Source organism: Lepidochelys kempii, chromosome 25 (genome assembly GCF_965140265.1).
Source record: "Lepidochelys kempii isolate rLepKem1 chromosome 25, rLepKem1.hap2, whole genome shotgun sequence".
In the NCBI taxonomy this organism is placed as follows: domain Eukaryota; kingdom Metazoa; phylum Chordata; order Testudines; family Cheloniidae; genus Lepidochelys; species Lepidochelys kempii.
In genome coordinates this window covers 3,643,668-3,664,583 of record NC_133280.1, presented here as the reverse complement: position 1 = coordinate 3,664,583, position 20,916 = coordinate 3,643,668, and the positions used below count along the sequence as shown (strand labels likewise).

The 20,916-nt window shown below is 51.2% G+C and overlaps 1 protein-coding gene across 10 annotated transcripts in view; it reads left to right on the top strand.

Annotated features, from left to right (window-relative positions):
* Positions 1 to 20,916, top strand: part of FBN3 (fibrillin 3) — a 312,259-nt gene that overhangs the window by 144,367 nt on the left and 146,976 nt on the right. For all 10 annotated transcript variants that reach the window (XR_012156160.1, XM_073323920.1, XM_073323921.1 and 7 more), the window contains 2 exons: positions 11,582 to 11,779; positions 12,468 to 12,593. Coding sequence is in view for 9 of the 10 variants with exons in the window: in XM_073323920.1 (XP_073180021.1) it covers positions 11,582 to 11,779; positions 12,468 to 12,593 (324 nt within the window). In the remaining variant the exon portion in view is untranslated. The remainder of the gene's footprint in view (positions 1 to 11,581; positions 11,780 to 12,467; positions 12,594 to 20,916) is intronic.

Here is a 20,916-nt window from a genome sequence, read left to right as displayed (position 1 = left end):
CTGCTCTTGCACTTTGATCTGTGTGGGTCTGAATTCCCCTTACAAGCATTCATTTCACCTGTGAATGCGCTGTGAGACAGATCAATGGTGCTGTTCCCAGACAGGTGGTTGCAAAACAACATTTCTCCTGTAAGAAATTTCAATCAAAATATTTTTGTTCAAATTTGGGGGTTGAAAAATGTCCCTTTCCTGGCAGGACATTTTGAACTAATTCAAAATGAACATTTTATTTTGTTTCAATTTTAAATATTTTGGTTTCCAAAAGGCACAGCAAGTCAATATTTTAAGTCAAAACAAAATAAAAATTGCAGTTTTGAATTAATGTTTTGGCATTAACGGTTTCATTTCAGGTTTTATAAAATAAAAAAAGCTGAACCAGCATCTTAAGTTGAAAAAAATGAAATTTTTTGTCAGTTTGTTTTTGACCTTCCCTGGAGGAAAATTTAAATTTTTTCACCAAAACCGATATTTTCATGGGAAAAGAAACTGGTTCTTCTTCAAGTGATTGCATGTGTGCATTCCACTCGGGGGGTTGATGCGCCCAGCACATGGCCGCCCGAAACTTTTCCCCTCAGCGGTACCTGTTGGACCTGCTGTTTTCTCCCATTGATGTTTTTTCTATGTATGGTACCGAGCTGTGCCCTGGTCACCAGGTTTCTTGCTCCAGGCCTATGCCAGAAAGCGACCCACACAAGAGCTTTCTGAAGCACTTGGGAGAGGCACTCATGAAGGCCTGGTGCCAGATGTGCAGGGAGTTCAAACCTAGGACAAAGAAGGATGTGGAGGGTAAGCTGGAATTTCTGCTGATGGAGGCACTACTCAGACCACCGTCAGAGCTGTCCCAGCTGTTCCGGTCTGACTCGGTGCCAAGTACTGCAGCTTCAGCACCTCCAGCTTTCATGGAATCCCGGCCGTGTTCTTCCTCACCCGTACCGAAGAAGAAATGCAAAAAGCTTCCAGCTTCTTTGGCACCACAGCAAAACACCATCTCGATGCCAGCTACGCCGGAGGCATTTGCAGAGCCAAGAAACCTGCTCTGCTTCTCGGGGCCAGCGTCTCCTTCCTTACTGGAGTCCAGCCCCCCCGCGCCGCTGCTCCTTCCGCCAGTGACTCAGCCTCTGGCCAAAGAGAAGCTGCTGCCAGGGTGTTGCTTTGTCCATCGCCAGGCTTTTGGCACCAGTCCCCGGCACTGACTGGATCAGCCCCAGCCTGGTCAGAGGAAGGGGAATCCTCGTCATCAGACTTGCAGGTGGGATCTGATGTATCACAACCCCAAAGCAGGACCTGCTGGTCTCTGCACAGATCCTCTCTGACCATCTACCACTGTGACCTTTCAGTGGGACCTGCCTTGGGAATGTGACTGGGACAATGGGGCCCAGCCCCATGTGTGTGGCCATTATGAACCCCTGCGGTTGTCCAGCAGTTTCCAGATCTTCCCCACACAATGCATACTCAGTGCTCTTGTCTAGAAGGGCTAATTCTGCACACTGAGCAGCTCCTTCCCTGGAGTCTGGCACTGGGTTGAGCATCCCAGAGGAGGTTCCAGAATCTACCAGCAGAAGAGATTCTGCCCCTCTGGTTTGACTTCCTCTTCGTCCTCTCCAGACGAGGCCGTTTCATTTGGCACATCTTCACCTCCTCCGGATGATTTTAAAGTTTATCAGGAGTTGTTCAAGAGAGTGGCTGCAGACTTAGGTGCAGAGGTCAAAGAGCTCAGGGAGTCCTCACATCACCTCATGGATGTTTTATCATTGGTGGCTTCCTTCAGGGAAGCTCTGCCAATTACAAGGCGATACTAGAGCCGATGAAGGCTTTATGGCAGACGCCAGCCTCTTTGCCTCCCACCTCTAAAGGGGCAGAAAGAAAGTACTGCGTAAACTCCCAAGGGTTATACTCACCCACCTCAGGGCTCACTGGTCATCACAGTGGCTAATGAGAGAGAATGACAAAGGCACCGAGCTGCCACCCCCAAATCAAAAGATGCGGAGAGGCCAGACTTATTTGGCAGAAAGATTTATCTGACCAGGGGTTTTCAGCTGCGCATCGCTAACCACCAGGCTCTGTTGGGACAATATGCTTTGACCTTGTGGGGCTCCATGGAAAAGTTCAGGGCGGTGCCTGTTCTCTTCCCTGGTCAGTGAGGGCCGACTGGTCACAAGAATTTTGCTGAGGCTGGCATGGATGCAGCAGACTCTCCAGAACCAAACCTCTTCCCTCACCTTCACAAACCATCTTTCCCACTTCCACAGTACTTGGTCCCGGATTACCTAGGACCAGTGAGTCTTGAGTATCTTAGAATCATAGAACATCAGGGCTGAAAGGACCTCAGGAGGTCATCTAGTCCCACCCCCTGCTCAAAGCAGGACCAATCCCCAACTAAATCATCCCAGCCAGGGCTTTGTCAAGCCAGGCCTTGCTGAGGGTGCAGTCCACGCCATCCTCCAGATCATTAATGAAGATATTCTTGCCAGCGAATTAAAGAAGTATGGGCTGGATGAATGGACTATAAGGTGGATAGAAAGTTGGCTAGATTGTCGGGCTCGACGGGTAGTAATCAATGGCTCCATGTCTAGTTGGCAGCCTGTATCAAGTGGAGTGCCCCAAGGGTCGGTCCTGGGGCTGGTTTTGTTCAATATCTTCCTTAATGATCTGGAGGAAGCCCAATGGCTTTTTGGGCTGTATAAGTAGGGGCATTGCCAGCAGATCGAGGGACGTGATTGTTCCCCTGTATTCGACATTGGTGAGGCCTCATCTGGAGTACTGTGTCCAGTTTTGGGCCCCACACTACAAGAAGGGTGTGGAAAAATTGGAAAGCATCCAGTGGAGGGCAACAAAAATGATTAGGGGACTGGAACACATGACTTATGAGGAGAGGCTGAGGGAACTGGGATTGTTTAGTCTGCAGAAAAGAAGAATGAGGGGGGTTTTGATCACTGCTTTCAACTACCTGAAAGGGGGTTCCAAAGAGGATGGATCTAGACTGTTCTCAGTGGTACCAGATGACAGAACGAGGAGTAGTGGTCTCAAGTTGCAGTGGGGGAGGTTTAGGTTGGATATTAGGAAAAACTTTTTCACTAGGAGGGTGGTGAAGCACTGGAATGTGTTACCTGGGGAGGTGTTGGAATCTCCTTCCTTCGAAGTTTTTAAGGTCAGGCTTGACAAAGCCCTGGCTGGGATGATTTAGTTGGGGATTGGTTCTGCTTTGAGCAATGGGGTTGGACTAGATGACCTCCTGAGGTCAATTCCAACCCTGATGTTCTATGATATTGAACAAAACCGGCCCCAGGACCAAGCCTTGGGGCACTCCGCTTGATACCGGCTGCCAACTAGACATGGAGCCATTGATCACTACCCTTTGAGCCCGACGATCAAGCCAGCTTTCTATCAACCTTATAGTCCATTCATCCAGCCCATACTTCTTTAACTTGTTGGCAACAATACTGTGGGAGACTGTGTCAAAAGCTTTGCTAAAGTCAAGGAATAACATGTCCACTGCTTTCCCCTCAACCACAGAGCTAGTTATTTCATCATAGAAGGCAATTAGATTAGTCAGGCATGACTTGCCCTTGGTGAATCCATGCTGACTGTTCCTGATCACTTTCGTCTCCTCTAAGTGCTTCAGAATTGATTCCTTGAGGACCTGCTCCATGATTTTCCATTTGTCCGCCCACAACCGACTCTCATGCTAGTGGCAGATGCTTCGGCCCTGGGATGGGGAGCGCACCTTGGTTTTCTACAAATGCAGGATCTATTGTCCTATGAGGACTTAGCTTTACACCTCAGTGTCAGGGAACTGAAAGCTGTCAGACTGGCGTGCCAAGTATTTCTATCACAAATCAGGGGAAGCAGCCTGTTAGTCCCCACAGACCACATGGCAGGAGTGTTCTACCCCAACAAGCAGTGGGGTAGAACAATATTTAGAACAACATTTAGAATAAACCCCCTTCCCTCTGTTCTTCTCCACTCTTCCAAGAAGCGACTCTACTTGTTGCCAACTCAGTCACTCTAGAAGCGTCTAATCTGCTGGGCACGCAGAACGACCTAGCAGAACACTTGAGCAGGTTATTTATGAGTCACCACCAGTGGTCTCTTCACCAAAGTGGCCTGACATCTCCTAGTCATGGGGATTTCCCCTACTGGACCTATTTCCCACAAAGTCCAAAAGAAACTGTCAGCAGCTCTGCTCCCTACAGGGTCACAGCCCAGATTCTATAACAGATGCCTTTTTAGTGACATAGTCAAAGAGTCTTCCAGGCTTTTCCATCCGTCCCACTCATTCATAGGGTATTGCTAAAGATGAAACAGGACCAGGCCAGAGTCATTCTTATAGCCCCAGCACAGGGCCTCCTCCACTCTCCTGGCATTGTCAGTGAAACCTCCAATTTCATTCCCCCTAAGACTCGAACCTAACCTCCCAGGGTCATGGTTGCCTATACCATCTGAGCCTACAATCCCTTCACTTAGCTGCATGGATTCTCCATGACTAGGCACTAGGGAGCAGGCTTGCTCGAAAGACGTACAAGAGGTCCTGCTAAATAATAGGAAGCCTTCTACAAGAGGTTACTCACCTCGCAAAATAGAGGTGTTTCTTCATCTGGTCTCGAGAATGGGATCAGTTCTTCAATTCAGTGTGTTCTGGACTACTTATTATACCTGCAACACCATGATTTGGTGGTTAGTTCCATCAAAGTACATCTGGCTGCTAATCCAGCGTTCCATCCTAAAATGGACAATCACTATTTTCTCCGATGACATGTCCATATGATTTTTAAAGGGCTTAGTTAAATTATACCTTCAAGTGCAAGACCCTGTTCCTCTGTGGGATCTAAACTTAGTACTGTGAAGACCTATGGGTCCCCCGTTTGAACCATTGGCTGTCTGGTAACCACTGCATCTGTCAACGAAGGTGGCATTTCTGGTGGCCATTACCTCGGCCAGATGGGGAGCTGCAGGTGTTAATGTCAGGACCTCCATATGCACTCTTTTTTAAAGACCAGACTTACCTGCATCCTCATCCGATGTTCTTCCCAAAGGTGGTTTCCTCTTGCCACAGCCAATTAATTTGCATGGATTCTAACTAAAACCACATGTGACCAGAGAGGAAGAGTATTTGCATACCTTGGACATCAGAAGAGCCTTGGCATTTTACCTAGAGAGAACGAGACACTTCCATAAATCCTCCCAGCTGTTTGTTGCAGTGGCAGGCTGAGTGAGAGGTCCATCAGTCTCCACCCAGAGAATTTCTTCCTGCATCTCACCCTGTGTACACATGTGCTTTGACGAGGGCACATAAGCCATGGCTGCCTTTCTGGCACAAGTTCCAAACGCAGACATTCATGGAGTGGCAGCCTGATCCTTGGTCCAGACGTTTGCTTCCCACCATCCTGTGGCTTAAGACTTCAAAGACGATGTTAGGGTACAATGAGTTGTTCTCCAATCTTTATGGAAATAGACCGTGATCCCCCCTCCTGTTCTACAGCCTGTGAGTCACCAAGAGTGGAATGTCCAAGCGTGATCGCTCAAAGAACAGTTATTAACACGTTCTGCTATTGTTGTTCTTTGAGGTGTGTCCATTCTACAACCTACCCTCCTTCCCCTCTTTGCAGGAATTACAGCAAGCTCTGCCCTTTATACCTCACACAATGCTGTGTGGCAGCAGGGGCCGCTTGAGCCACCCAACAGGTACGACTGAGGGGAAAAGTTTCTGCGGGTCATGCGCTGGGGGCACCAACCCTGAGAGTGGAATGGACACAAGCAGCCCATCTCCAAGAACAGCAGTTATGGCACAGGTTACTAATCAGATTTCCTGTGAAAATGTCTCTTCCACTGGGAAGACTTTCCACACAATAAAGTTCATTCAGCTCTGCAGCCTCATTTACCGTTGGGTAAACTGAGGCACAGGAGGCAATGGTCTTGCCTGCAGTCTGGCTCACAGAATTTGTCAAGTCCCATAGCTAACTAGCTCCAGAACGGTGTTTGTTAGGAATCTGTCTGCAGGATGATTTGTCACCATCCTCACTGGCCAAGGACTGATGTTAAACATGATTCTCATTGACAAGCCCAGGCTGTGTTCAGCCGTGTTTGGCAAAGAGCTGTCTGCCACCGCTGATGGGTGAGACAGACATTTCGACCACAGTTGTGAGGGACCAGTGGTATATTAGGCCAGTTGGGGGGCCTTGGGAAAATGGATGCCCTCCTCGCCTTGACCCACTCCGCCCACCTGGCGCTCCTACTGGGATCAGGGCATGGAGACTTGCCCCGCTTTGCCTGCCTGCCTGGCACTCCTGCCGGGAAGCGGGGCTGGGGCTTGCCCTGCTCTGCCCCCATCCAGCACTCCTGCTGGGGAGCAGGGGAAGCCCTCACACCCTTACCCTGTTCCCCAGCAGGACCACCAGGTGGGCAGAGCGGGGGCAGGCCCCGCGCCCCAACCCTACTCCCCAGCAAGAGTGCTGGGCAGGAGGGAGGGGTGGGGCAAGCCCTTGTGCCCAGCCCAATTTCCCCGGCAGAAGTGCGGGGGGCTGAGGGGGGGGGGGATGTGGGCGGAAGGGGTGGAGAGAGGCCCCCACTTGCTTTGGCCCAGGGGCCAACAAAACCATAATCTGCCTCCCTCTCCGGGGGACTGGCGTGTAGTCAGAGCCTGTGTGACATGCCTAAAGCAGCACAGTGGGTCAGGTAGGTCTGGAAACCAGGAATCCCCTGACTCTTATTGTTCACTCTCCGCTAATACAACATACTGATACTCTCCTGCTCTGAAACCTGTCTCCTGCTGCTGTCTGTATGGTCCAGCCAGGCTCAGATCAGAATGCATGTGGAAGGAAACATCCAGAGCAGACACGTTGTTTTTCCATTTAGAGGGAAGGTTACAGCACATGTAAATAGATGCTTTCAGACTGGACAAAGTTGTAACACAGCCGCCAGCAGCCGGCTACATAGCGGAGAGCCATGTGTCATGGAATGGATTGCACTGAGTAACTCCCAAAGGGTCTGAGGCTTTAGAGTGCTGGTTATTAGCATTCATTAGGCACAGGAGCAACCTTAGTATCTCCATGACACCCAGCCAAATGTGCAAAGTCCTTTCCTTTTCTTCTCCCTCTTCTCAGCTGACACAGATCAAGTGAACAAAATACAGCTGCGTGCAGTGGGTGCTATTGAGGCCCATGGGCCAAGAAGGGAAAGTTAAGGCACTGCAGTTATTTGACTGAAGATAGATAGTGCCATAGAGGGAGGAACATGTCTGCTTGGCAGTTAGTACGTACACACCGTTTGCAAAGCTTTTTATCCCTGTATTGTGAAAACGGATCTACATTTGAACACTTGAGTTGGAATGATGCCTTTTGCAGCTACAGGTAATGCATAAAGTATCAAATGCATGTGGTCACAATCAATATTGACTCCTGTACACACGTCAAGCTCAGGACTGGACTTTTTCCTCCCTGATATAGGGCTTGAAAATCTGCATTTCTTGCAGACCCTTTGGTGAGCACTTTGGGTGTGTACGGCTCAGCCCCTTAACTAGGGAAATTCTACCACATGGCACTCTTACTGTGACTGCAAGTGAGACATTCCAGAGAGGAAGCAAAAAGACACCAACATAGACTTAAGTGGGGAAAGAAGCTCTGCTCTGCTCCACCAAAGAATGTGGCTACAGGGACAAATTCTTTAAAGGACAAATTATCTGAGACCAGTGTCCACGGAGGACAGAGTCCTGCAGAGTCTCACAAGGCCTCAGCCATCTCATAAGTGTGCCTATAATCTTTATCAAGTTTGATTAGTGTCTCATTAAAGATTTAATAATTTGACCCATTAAAATTAGCACCAGATGGTATCTGGCATGTTGCCAGCACACTCTGGAGTCCAGACTACCATTCCCAGATTGCTTTGGCTGCTTTCTCTCAGAGAATTAAATCTAAATATGAAAATCTATTTTTGTCAAGTATATTTTAAAGTGATGCATTGTCCTTTTCAATGGCAAACGTTGGGCTCCATTATTAATTGTCAGGAATTCCTTCTGTGGCACATTCAGCAACACTGACAGATATTTGGTTTGACTCTTCCCCCACTTCACTTCGAAGACATAGTTGTGGTGCCTGAGTTTTGTCCTTGTGTGGTTATAAGCTTTGTCTTTATAAATTAATCCAGAGCCCTTTCCAGATACAGTTATGTTCACTGCACAGACAGAGAGAAGTTAGATTAAATCATGCAGTACTCTGGCTGGAAGGTTGTAATGTAACATGACTTTATTTCTTAGAATTCAGAACGATAATGCACAGTACCCCAAATCAGAGAGAGACAAAGCAGGCTGCTCCCTAAGGCAGCCTTGTTCTAGGCTGGCTCTTTACAGACTGTCTGTGCTAATACACTTCCCTACAGAGTCCCCAGCCTGCAAGCAGGACCAGGACCCACACCTTACACACACACTGAAAGTGATAGCTTACAACTCTAACACAGTCCTCAATACACTTCAGATACCAGGAGGCATACACCACCCTACAGTCACATTGATTGTAGCACATTGGGAAAGCAGGTGAAATAGGCCTCGTTTATTAGGTGTCTTGCATCGTCCTACGGTTAGTTAGGCCTAGGTATAGTTCATGAAATATGTGAAATTTCTTTGCAACTGTAACAGAGCTGGCTGCCTCCCACATGACCCCTGGTGGCCAGGGGTGGCTCTGTAGCACCCTGCCTTGGTTTGCCCGTTTGGTTCTCAATAAACTCAAAAAGTGGATTTCACAAATCCAATCACAGCCCTTCTTGGGATCTACTTTTATTACCAGAATATTCCAAAGCAAACACAAATCGTTTCCCCAGCCTTTAGCTGGGCAATGTCATGACCCACAGGTCTCAGATCTGGGCCTGCAGGGTTTATAGGAGCAGCCACACTCTAGCCCTCCACCTGCAGCCTGCTGATGCGTGCGTACCTGGGAGCATGAAACCCTGCCACAGGTTGAGGCTCCACTCCTTCAGTCCTATTGGGGAGCCCCCGGGGCACTGCTGCTCCTGCAGCAGGGGCTGACTGCCTCCGGCCGCCCCTGGGGCTGCTGCTCCAGCCACTGCTCCAGCCACCTCCGGAGCAGCCCCTGGGACCACTGCTGCTCCAGTGGTCCCCAGGGCTGCCCTGGGACTGCTGCCCAGGCTGTTCCTGGGGCCAGCTGCACCAGCTGCTGCTCAGGCAGTTCCCAGGGCCAGCTGTCCGTGGCTACCCATGCAGCGGCCAGTGCGGCTGGCTCTGAGGCTGCCTGAGCGACTGGCCCTGGGGCCACTCCAGCAGTGGTTGGTGCAACTGGCCCCGGCCAGCTGCTGGGGCAGCTCTGGGGTCAGCTGCACTGGCTGCTGCAGCTGCAGAAATCACAGCGGTCACAGAAAGTTACGGAATCCGTAACTTCTGCGACCTCCATGAGAGACTCGCAGCCTTACTTATGTATGGCATGAATAAATACAGATTTACAGATCCTAATGTGCAAATTTATTGTCTTATGTGACAGAGATAAATCATGCATGTAAAGCATGCATCTAAGTCATGAAATGGACTACAAATGCAATAAAACATAAGGTATTCAAAAGTTTAACAAATGGGGGGGGGGGCACAAAAGATGCTCCTCACCTGTGGCACCATTTGGTCTAGGCCCAGCCCCAAGCAGCTTCCTTGCCAGGGGTGAGGGTGGGGATAAATTGCATATTGCCACATAAGCTTCCTGTACTGTCACTCTTAGTGGCTGGATTTGCTTGGCTCCCTTTAATCTTTTTCTGTTTGCACATGTGTCGTAGGGTTTAAAAACAGCAACAACAACCTGAAGAGATTTCATACAAAACATATGTTCAGAGAGTGTTAGTGTTATGGAACGAAACATTCAGAAGCCAAGAAATGCAAAAATTAAGACTGTGTGGTCTTAATTTTGTGCTTTTATGTGTATATATTAGAGGAAAACACTTGTGGGCACAGTTAAATGCAGTTACTACAGAAGATATGGCCTCCCAGTTTTGCTTGTGGCCCTATTTGTGTCTACACACCTTTCACACCAGTTTGGTGCTCTACATTTCAAAGCCAGGCAATTCAGCGTAAGGGCTGCCATGGGCTCATCTGGACATCACAGCTTACAGAATGCAGCCTGGGATTCACAACCCTGCTGGAGTTAGTTAATGGAAAATCCAGCGCTGAAATCCCCAAGGAACTTCACAGACTGCATATAAAATACCCAGCTGTTCTACCCAGCACCTACATTGCATGGGTGTAAGTTAAAGACAGAGCAGCACCCTCGGCTGTTGTTTCCTGGACTTCTTCAGATGTTTAATGTAGGAGTTTTCGGTCTGACTGTACTGAGGTCAAAGGTCCTTCTTCCGCAAACAGATGAAACATTTGCATGAAATCATCTCTCCCAGCAGGAATAAAAGGCCCTTCATGTTTTAGAAGTGAGTTTCTTGATGAATCCCTGATGTGCTAATATCTCCAGCCAGGGATCAGAAGACCTCGGGGAGCAGCAAAACCCCATTCCTCACTGCAAATAACCCAAATAATGTAGCTTGTAAGGCACAGGTGTCTGCTTGTTGGGACTGGGAAACGGGCCCACTGTTGCTGTAGCATCAACGTGTTAAAGAACCAGTTAAAATTGCCAAGGGGCCTTTCATAGTTACCCAGGAGAAATGAATCACTATTGCACGTGTAATTGCTGGAGGTTCTCCTTATACAGACTGATGGAAGAGCTGGCATTCCTGTGCCAGGGCTGCACACTACATGACATGGGAGGGCTCAGTCATGCTGGGGAAGCTTTCTCTGTCTCTAGAAAGCTTTTTGGGAGAGATCTGCAGCTGATTTCCTTTAGAAGCCACCCAGAAGTGAACTCACTCCTAAACATCTGTTCCTGACACAACAGATTGTTAACCTGGAGCTAAGAGTATAAATAGCTGTCACTAATTTATGGGGAAAATCCTCAGGAGAGCTTTGCTGTTCTCTGAAAGAAAAGCAAAGTCAGAAAGGCAGGGAATTCAAAGTGCAAACCCAACCCCTGGAAAGTACCCAATGGAAATGCAATGCCCAGGGCATCCAAATCACCTGGAGTATTCCCCCAGATCCCTAGGACCTTCCATCAAAGACAGATACAGTCAATCTCTCTGACAAGCATCATGATATCACAGCTAGTTATTACAAGCAACCCCTAGACACCTTGACAGGTCAGCCAGCAATCTGAATGGTGGGGGTATCTTCAATCCCATAATACTGTGGCATTTGGCAAGCAGCTGCAGATATCTTAAACCATGCAAGGTTATATGGGGTTGCAGATGTTCACAGCTCCAGGGAGCCTGACCACTTTGGATAGGGAAGAGTTAAAAATGGTTGCACAATGCCCACATGCCAGGCATCAGATAATCTATTCAGAGTGGGCTGGAGTCTGGGAGGTCTCTGGGGCCGATGTACATTGTCAGGGGCGAGATGTTGGTGTTGCTGCCTTGTGAATGGGAGAGTAGGCTCCAGCTCACAGGTTGCACCCATCCACAGCACAAGGGAAGGAAGCAGGTACCAGGCCATGCTGGCCAAAGCTGGGCTTTGGGTCTTGTTCTAACCTCCTGGTTTTTGGTTTCTTCTCAGACTATCGCACCGGGCCCTGCTTCAGCCAGGTGAATAACCAAATGTGCCAAGGCCAGCTCAGTGGGATTGTCTGCACCAAGACCATGTGTTGTGCCACCATTGGACGGGCCTGGGGTCACCCATGTGAGATGTGCCCTGCCCAGCCTCACCCCTGCCGCCGGGGCTTCATCCCCAATATACGCACTGGAGCCTGCCAAGGTGAGTGCTATGGAAAGGCGCTGCTGGGTCCCAGCGGGACAGAAACTGCAGCTCAACCTGGCTGGAAATCTTCCCATGAAACCGGTTCATCAGCCCTGACCTTTCTCCTGAAAAGGAGCCAGGTTGGCTGAACTGTCATCCAGTCAAAGGCAGGGTCCCCGGGATGCTGCTCTGCTCCAGAACAAAATCAAAATCAAAACGCTGAAATTCTCCCAAACCAGAAACCCCCCTTGTCAGCCAGCTCTAACTGCAAAGCACGTGGTGAGCCTGGGGCCTTGGGACCTTCCCCGGCACTGGCGTGGCTGTTGCCTGCACTGGTGCCGGGAAGTTGCCAAACTGGGCTACGAGTAGCCAGATGCTGCATGATGCTCGCTTCAGAAATATGGGTAACAATCACAGTGATCACCAGGTGGGCGGAGGGGCATCACTTGGCAACCATGTGCTTGTTTCCCATTGCAGGGGGGCAGAGCTTAGCCCCGCGTGAGCCCAGGGCCAGAGCATGGTGCCCCCTTGCATCCCAGAAGGAGAGTAACATAACATGCTCCTGTTCTTATCACACCCCAGCTGGCTCCGCGGCCCTGCCTGTGGTGCCAGCCTTACTGCTCCCTTGGTCTCCGTCTCCCTCTTCTGTGCCGTGCACTGCAACTGCTTCTCCCGTTCGCTGACGTTCTTGTTCTTCTTCCTGCAGATGTGGACGAATGTCAGGCGATCCCAGGCCTGTGTCAGGGTGGAAACTGTATCAACACGGTGGGCTCCTATGAGTGCAAATGTCCCGCGGGACACAAGCAGAGTGAAACCAGCCACAAGTGTGAAGGTAAGAAGAAGTCCCGAAATCCCCAAAGCCTCCTCTCTCTTGTTCTCTCTTGGCATCTTCTCACCATCTCACTCTGAGCTGTGCTGACAGGGCAGGAACGTGCAGTCTGTGGAAGCTTCTCCCGGATAATGCACACCCGATCTCAGGGTGGGGTAGGGTTAGCCCAAGATGCTGCTATGTGTCACACCAAAGAGCAAAGAAACTAGCAACGCGTCCTAGTGACTCAAATCTGCGTGGTAGCAAGATAGAACCACCTGACTGAGCAGAGACTCTGTGAACCCAGGGAGAGAAGGAGTCAGCAGGACACTCACAAGGGCCCTGGCCATGGCGGTGTCATTTCATCTTGCAGGCACGCGGCCGGCGCAGATGAGAAGGGTGTTCCTGTGTAGCCAGGCAAGCTCAGGACTCCTCCGGTCAGCATTTAGTGTGTGCATTTGAAAGGCCAAAGGACAACAGAGGGGTCAGTGGAGTGACTGATTTCACTCCTCAAAAGGCTGAGAGCGAACGGGAGTAAATGCTGCCCCGTTTCTTTGTGTTGTGGCCTCGTGCGCTGGAAAAGGAATGACGTGCCTGTGACTTCTCTGCCTGGCTGGGGAGACTGCACGACCACATGGAGAAAGGGTTTGCTCCTGGGTCTGCCACAGGGAATAGGCTCTTCTCTTCATGGCAGGATTAAAAGGGCCACCCGGAGGCTGGGGGTTTGGGGGCTGGAAGAATGGAGCTTTCCCTTCTAGATCAATAGCTTAGACCCAGTCCATGCTGGTGGCCGCCTTACAGAGGCTGTCCAGAAGCCATTGGTATGAGCCCAGCTGAGTGTGGGCAGGTGTGAGTAATTACTACTACTCAGGTGTCTTCATTCCCAAAGCCACTGTTCAGCAGGCAAGGCGCAGGGCTTGTCTCCCAGCCTGGTGGAGCCATTCTCCCAGCCATTCTCCCAGCCTGGTGGAGCCCCCAGGAGGGTCCAGTCAGGGCAGTGTGGAGGGAGCTAGCTCTGCACTTCTCCATGCTGCTACCCTTCAGGGGATGCTTCCAGGGCTTAGAAGCTGGAGCTGTTCGGAGCAGAGCTCCGGGAATATTTTCAAACCTGAAGGAGTCCTCTGGAGCGGGAGCCCTAAGTGCCTCTTGTGGGGAGGGAGCCCCGAGCGTCTGCTGTGGGGCAGGAGCCCTGAGTGGCCACTGGGGCTTCGGGACATACTCACTGAGAGTTTAAGCCCTGGATGTTTCACATTTTCACTCAGTGCGTCAATGACCCCACTGCTTGTTCCTTGTTCAGAGGAGAGTCTCTGAGGGTTGTGCCAGTCGTAGTGAGAGCAAAAGGAAACGATGAGGCAAGGAGAACCGCTATGAGTAGCTGGGCTCCCAAGTATGTCAAAGCCCCTTGATGCTGCTCTGTGAGCGCACAGGGTGGAAACGGCCTCCTGGGAATCTCCCAGGGCAGGTGGCGGCCGTAATGCCGGGGGTGTTGCTTGAGGGCCGTACCCGGCTCTGCTCCCAGCGCCCTGCATGGGGCACATCAGGGAGGTGTTGGGGCTGCATTTAGCTGTGGCTGCATCTGCTCCCCAGGGGCTGTGGTAACAGAGCGTACGTTAGAGCATTCCTGGGGCCCCAGGAAATGGGAAACGCAAAGGTGGGTGAGAGCCACCTTCCATCCCCCCATCCCTGCCCCAAGTGCACTGGGGCCCAGCAAGCAGAGGGGTGAGCTCGGGCAGCCGAGGTGGAACGAGCCGCACAGCTGTCAATGCCCTGCAGAGGGCCTGGTTCCCGGGGGCTTGGCAGCGAGGCGATCCCATGGCGGTACTAGCTCCAGGGGGACTGTGATCTCTGGTACACCAGGGCAAATGCAGAGTAACTCTAGTGACCTCCGCATTGCTCTTCCAGATTCCAGCCCATTGCCCCCGAGGCATAAAGTGGGTGCAGATGGGGACATGGCACTGGAAAGCCTGGGCCAAAACGGAAACATCTCACTCATTCATAGCTAAAGTGAGGTTGTTCATATCACTCCAATGGCTAGCTGGGCTGTGCCTTGCTCATCTCCAGCTGCATGGCAGGTGGCAAAGCCTTTTTGACCATCACTGTGGCCTCACTCCTGGAAATGGCACAATACTCCAGAGACAGGGTTCCTGCTCACAATATGGGACAACGTTGTCCACTAATAAAAAGAAGCCATTCTATTTTAACAACTCCCAAGAGCTATGGGCAAGATTTTAATAGCAACCGCTGTACATTTGGGGTCTGCTCCACGGCAGCTGTTGCTCAGAGCCGTACAGTGGGGATTATGGTCTGGCTCAGGATCAGCCATAACTCGGAGCTGTGGGCATGGGGCGTGCAGCATACTTGTGTGCGTTCCTCGGCACAGCTGCCTCTCCCAGCTCTTTGGAAGGGTCTTTCCAGCAGCTACAGCTCTGCAAAGGAAGGGCACCCTCCTCTTCTTCAACATGGGAATTAGGAGAGTCACAAGAGTTACTGGCCTTCTGAACGGCACTAGGTGGGAATCTCGCTGCCTAGCCAGAGAGATGTGCCTGTGCTCTGTGTGCAGGTGGCTGGCTGATCTGATTGTCAGGGGATCTGGCCATGTGGCTGCATGTGGCCTGGCTGGGGGTGACGTGCAATGTCAGACTGGCTGGCTCAGTGCTGGATGTGGGGTGGCCTGTGCTGGGAGGCTGTGCTCAGCTGGGGCTGTTTCATGGTGTTTCCATCTGTTTACAAAGGAGGTACTTTCTGGACCGTTTGCACAGAGAGAAACAATTATTTATAAATGGCCTGATTGGTTTTTGGACCAGAGGATCGCACGTTCCTTTGGCAGCAAGAAGTGTAATTAAGCTGTGCCTATCAGTGGGAGGAAAGGCAGGATTTTACCCACTTCTGAAAGCCCCCTGTGCTGCTGATGTGTCTCAGCCTCAGTCGTCACGAGTCATTGCTGAGTTAAATACAGAACACACTGGCTAGTAATACCCTGTGTTTAGGGGCATGTGTCTTGTATCGCACGGCCCCCGCTTCCATGGGAAAATACAAGGAGAGAGCACTGGGTAGAGTGGAAGATCATTATTTATTGCAGTGCCACACAGCTGCAACAGCTCTTGTTATGAGTCTGGTTTCTTGCAGTCCATTCTAAGCAACTTCTGTATAGCATGCACTCCATTGCATGTCTGAGCCCCATGCACGCTCCTGTAGAAAGGGGGCGCTCTCCCAAACCCGCCTTGCTGGAATTCCAGAGGGCTGGCTGTGTACCTAGCCAGCAAGGCTGCATTCCCAAAGGAATAAACATTCACTGTATTTTTCCAAACATCTGGCAAGTGAAAAGGAAAACAGAATGAAAGCTCCCTGCCTTGGTTATTAAAACTCTTTCCCGTGTATCTTAATGAAACCCTGCTGGCTTCAGCTCTGCCTGCTTCGCCGTTTTAGTGAGCAAATGTGATTATTCTGCTGATGCAAGTGTCATCCCACCTAGTCCGGCTTCAGGAACTCCACGTCCCTTTCATTCCTTCCCGAGGCTGTGTAGTAACCAGGATCAGAGGGAATGAATGTGCTGGAAACCAGATGTTCCACCTGGAGTTGGCTTCCAGGTGGCAGAGCTGTTTGCAATTATGGAACCCCAGGCAGCTTGCGATTAAATAGCCAGATAAGGGAGGGGGCGCTGGGCACTCAGTGAAATAACCATGTCAGCAGTTCATGCCTGAGCCTTTGTGTGGTGAGTGTCAGACCAAAGGTTTGCACAGCACTGAGCAGAAAGAGGTCCTGACCCATGACTGGGACTCCTAGGTGCTGCCATAATCATTCTTCTTCAAGTAGACGCAGATGTGTATTCCAAGTAGGTGTGCGCACCCCTTGTACCGGAACCAGAAACTTTTGCCTAGCAGGACCCATAGAGGGGCAGAGCTTGTGCTGATAGCCCCTTCCCTGGCTGTATGAGGCAGCGCCGCCTTGCCCCCTCCCCCCATTCCTCCTCACCACCCATCGGCTGGAGCTGGAGCTCTGTGCGGTAAAGTCTCACAACCGTGCGCATTCATCCTTCCTTGGCCTCGCTAGTTGCAGGTAGTTAAAAACGATCGTGTTCGCGACTGCTTCCCAGGGGTGCCCTCCCCAGGCTCAAGCATTGCCCTGCGTCTGGCGTGGCGGGCCCCACCCGTGACCCTGACAAGCCGCTCTGGCTCTGCCTGGGCAAAGCCCACCCTAAGGGGGACTCGGAAGGTGCAGAGCCTTCGCCTCAGGCAGCAGCTGCTTGAGCAGCCCATGAGGTCTGACCTAAACCTGAGGCCTTCCTCGGGGCACAGGCCGATCGGGAGCCCTCCAGGTTGCAGGGTGACTCTTCTGCCTCCTCTAAGAAGATCAGAGACTGGCATGGGCCTGACTCCAGCACGCGGGGTGGCACGGGTGCCTGTGACCCTTCCTCGGTACTGGGTAGGGAGGGCAGACACCCTGTACTGCCAACTCCGGTTCCGTCCTCTGGGTGTCTATGGAGTTTTGCACTGATGGGAACGACGCTGATGCTGACAGTGTCGCTGGTGGCAGCGTACCAGACCGGGGCGGACCTACTCTGCCTTTTGGTCCCATCCTCACCGCGGGTCCAAGACTTTGTGAGGCTGGCGCCCACGATGGCTGTGCTTTGGAAGTCTCGGCACTGCGACACGAAGCACCCCTCCCTGAGGCCAGTATGGATACGGTACCGGAGACGGGACAGGGTTCTTCAGTACCAGGCCCTTCCTCGGCATTGACCGATTGACTATGCAGATGGGTCCATGGAGGCTGTTGCCGCCCTCAACGTGGAGGCATGCAGGCGCTCCAGGCCCAGCGTTTGCACCGGGATGGACCTTGCCTGCAGCACTGACCTTTTCGACACCGGTGGTGCCGACTACATCGGGAGCGCCAATTCCGACCTTGTTCTAGGCTGTGGATGAGTCAGATCGCCTGTTGGCTCACTCTGGAGTCACCCCTCCCATGTCTCCGAGATCCCAGGACTCCTCCTGCTCCACTTCACCTGGGGGAGTCTGGGGGCCACCGGTGGACCAATACAACTGCCACAGTTAACATGCGTCCCAAGGCCAGGATGGAGGCCCCTGGCCTGGTGCCTACTGGCCACCAATGCCTTACCCATGCCAGTGGCCCCCTTGGGCTCAGTGGGAAGCTCCTCATTCCCAGAGGTCTTGCTCGTCATCCAAGTCAAAAGTGAAATTGCCTCCGTGTGCAGTATTGGGGGCTGCAGATCAGCTGCAAGTTCAGGTGCCCTCAATTCTCCTTCCTGTGGAGCCCCCAGAGTTTTCCCATTCAGAGATGCTTCCCCAGGAGCAGGATCTGTCTCTGTCCCTGCCAATAGCCTTGTCCTCATCCCCAGATGATGTGGTGCCTTGAAGTCCTCCCTTCCATCCCGGAGGACTTCAAGGCACACCAGGACCTATTACGTCAGGTGGCCTCATCCATGGGTATTCAGATAGAGTTTCTCCAGGAGAATATCGGTAAACTTGTGGACATTCTCCAGCCCACTGTCCCTGGAAGAATGCCTATCCCGATTAATGAGGCACTCCTTGAGCTCTTTGGTGGCCAAGTGCTTGGAGAAGCGCTATTTTGTGCTGGTACAGGGATATGAGGGGGTTTATTTCCACCCAGCTCCAAACTCCCTGGTGGGCATGGCGGTCAATGACAGAGCCTGGCAGGGCAGGTTAAAGTCTTTCCCCAAAGACAGAGGCTTGAAGCACCTGGACCTTTTGGGCAGAAAGCTTATAGACCTCCTCTTCAGTACAGAGGAGGATTGTGAACCAGCCAGCTTTGCTGGCCAAATATGACTTCTTCAACTGGTCAGCTATGGCCAAATTTAAGGAGCAGTTGCCCAAGGTTTCTCAGGATGAATTTCAGGTGTTTGTCACTGAGGGCTGTGTGGTAGCTAAAACATCTTTGCAATCTGCCCTTGATGTGGCTGACTCTTCGGCCAGAGCTGTGGCCTTGGTAATGACTATAGAGGGCTTCCTGGTTCCAGACCTTGGGGATTGTGCTGGATGACCAGCAAGCAATTGAGGACTTGCCTTGTTTTCGGACAAGACTGATGAAACCCTGAATTCCTTTAAGGATTCAAGGGCTACCTTAAGGTCTCTGGGGGTGTATACTCCACACGCACAGAGACGCCATTACGGGGTGCAGCAACAGCAGCCATTCAGGATGCACACCCCTTTGTGCAGCGCTTCCCCCTGAGACAGCGAGACTACCCCCGGAAGAGGGATAGAAGAGGAAGCACTACCCCCGGAAGAGGTCTCACAAGAGGAAGCACTCAAGCTTGGGGCCTGGCCACTCTGCCCATTTTGATTCATTGGTCCAGAGCACTGTTCCAGTTCTTCTTCCCCCCTGGTCATCCCCCAGTTCCTGGGGGACAGGCTGGCTGCCTTTTACAATTCCTGGGTCTCGATTTCCTCCGTCATCCAGTTCCTCTCCCTATTGCTTTTCAGGGATCCGTCTGATGAGACACTGCTCTTTGAGGGGGCCAGCTCTCTGCTAGTCTGGGGAGCAGTGCAGGAGGTTCTGTGAGAACACTGTGGTCCCAAGTTCTGCTCCTGGTATTTCCTGATACCAAAATCCAAGGGCAGAATGAGGCCCATCCTCAACCTCTGTACACTAGATGTTAGACACTGTCTAGCCTTCTAACTGAACAGAACTAAACAGTTTCTTTCTTCGCCTCACCTGTTCGTATCATAGGTGGGTCGCATGAAGGGACCAGCAGTCTCTGCACAGACCATCTCTAGACAAAGAACGTCTTGTATCAAGGCTGCCTTTGAGATAGCATCAGCCATGCCTCCTCAGCAGATATGGGCACTAGAATGCAGGTAACGTCAGTAGCACTCCTCAATGACATGTCCATATTGGACATTCTCAGGGCAGCCTGTATGTAAGGCTCGTCCATACATACATTTATGCACCATTACGCAATCACTGCTTCTTCCAGAACGGACGCTAATGTTGGAAGAGCGGTCCTGGGCTCTGTGCTCAGGTAGACTCCGCGCCTCACGTCTGGATGGGGGACTGCTCCCTAGTCACCTACTTGGAATACACATCTGCAGCTCCTCAAAGAAGAAGGAGAAATGATTAATTCTTGTAACTGTGCATCATCGAGATATGATGTAAACATATGTTCCACAATCCACCGTCTGTCCCCGGTGCTTTGGAGTCTTCCCCTGGACATTCCCCTGATTGCCTTCTATGATGAGATAACTGGCTCGGTGGATATGGGGAAAGCGGTGGATGTGATATACCTTGACTTTAGCAAAGCTTTTGATAGGGTCTCCCACAGTATTCTTGCCAGCAAGTTAAAGATGTATGGATTGGATGAATGGACTATAAGGTGGATAGAAAGCTGCTGGCTAGATTGTTGGGCTCAACAGCTAGTGATCAACAGCTCGATATCTAGTTGGCAGCCGGTATCAAGCAGCGTGCCCCAGGTGTCAGTCCTGGGGCCGGTTTTGTTCAACATCTTCATTAATGATCTGGATGATGGGATGGATTGCACCCTCATCAAGTTTGCAGATGACACTAAACTGGGGGGAGAGATAGATATGTTGGAAGATAGGGATAGGGTCCGGAGTGACCTAGACTGATTGGAGGATTGGGCCAAAAGAAATCTGATGAGGTTCAACAAGGACAAGTGCAGAGTCCTGCACTTAGGATGGAAGAATCCCATGCACCGCTACAGGCTAGGGACTGACTGGCTAAGCGGCAGTTCTGCAGAAAAGCACCTGGGGATTACAGTGGATGAGAAGCTGGATATGAGTCAACAGTGTGTCTTTGTTGCCAAGAAGGCTAACGGCATATTGGGCTGCATTAGTAGGAGCATTGCCAGCAGATTGACGGAAGTGATTATTCCCCTCTATTCGGCACTGGTGAGGCCACATCTGGAGTATTGCATCCAGTTTTGGTCCCCCCACTTCAGAAGGGATGTGGACAAATTGGAAAGAGTCCAGCAGAGGGCAACGAAAATGATTAGGGGGCTGGGGCACATGACTTACGAGGAGAGGCTGAGGGAACTGGGGTTATTTAGTCTGTAGAAGCTGGGATTTGATAGCAGCCTTCAACTATCTGAAGGCAGGTTCCAAAGAGGATGGAGCTCGGCTGTTCTCAGTGGTGGCAGATGACAGAATAAGAAGCAATGGTCTCAAGTGGCAGTGGGGGAGGTCTAGTTTGGATATTAGGAAAACCTATTTCACTAGGAGGGTGGTGAAGCACTGGAATGGGTTACCTGGGGAAGTGGTGGAATCTCCATCCTTAGAGGTTTTTAAGGTCAGGCTTGACAAAGCCCTGGCTGGGATGATTTAGTTGGGGATTGGTCCTGCTTTGAGCAGGGGGTTGG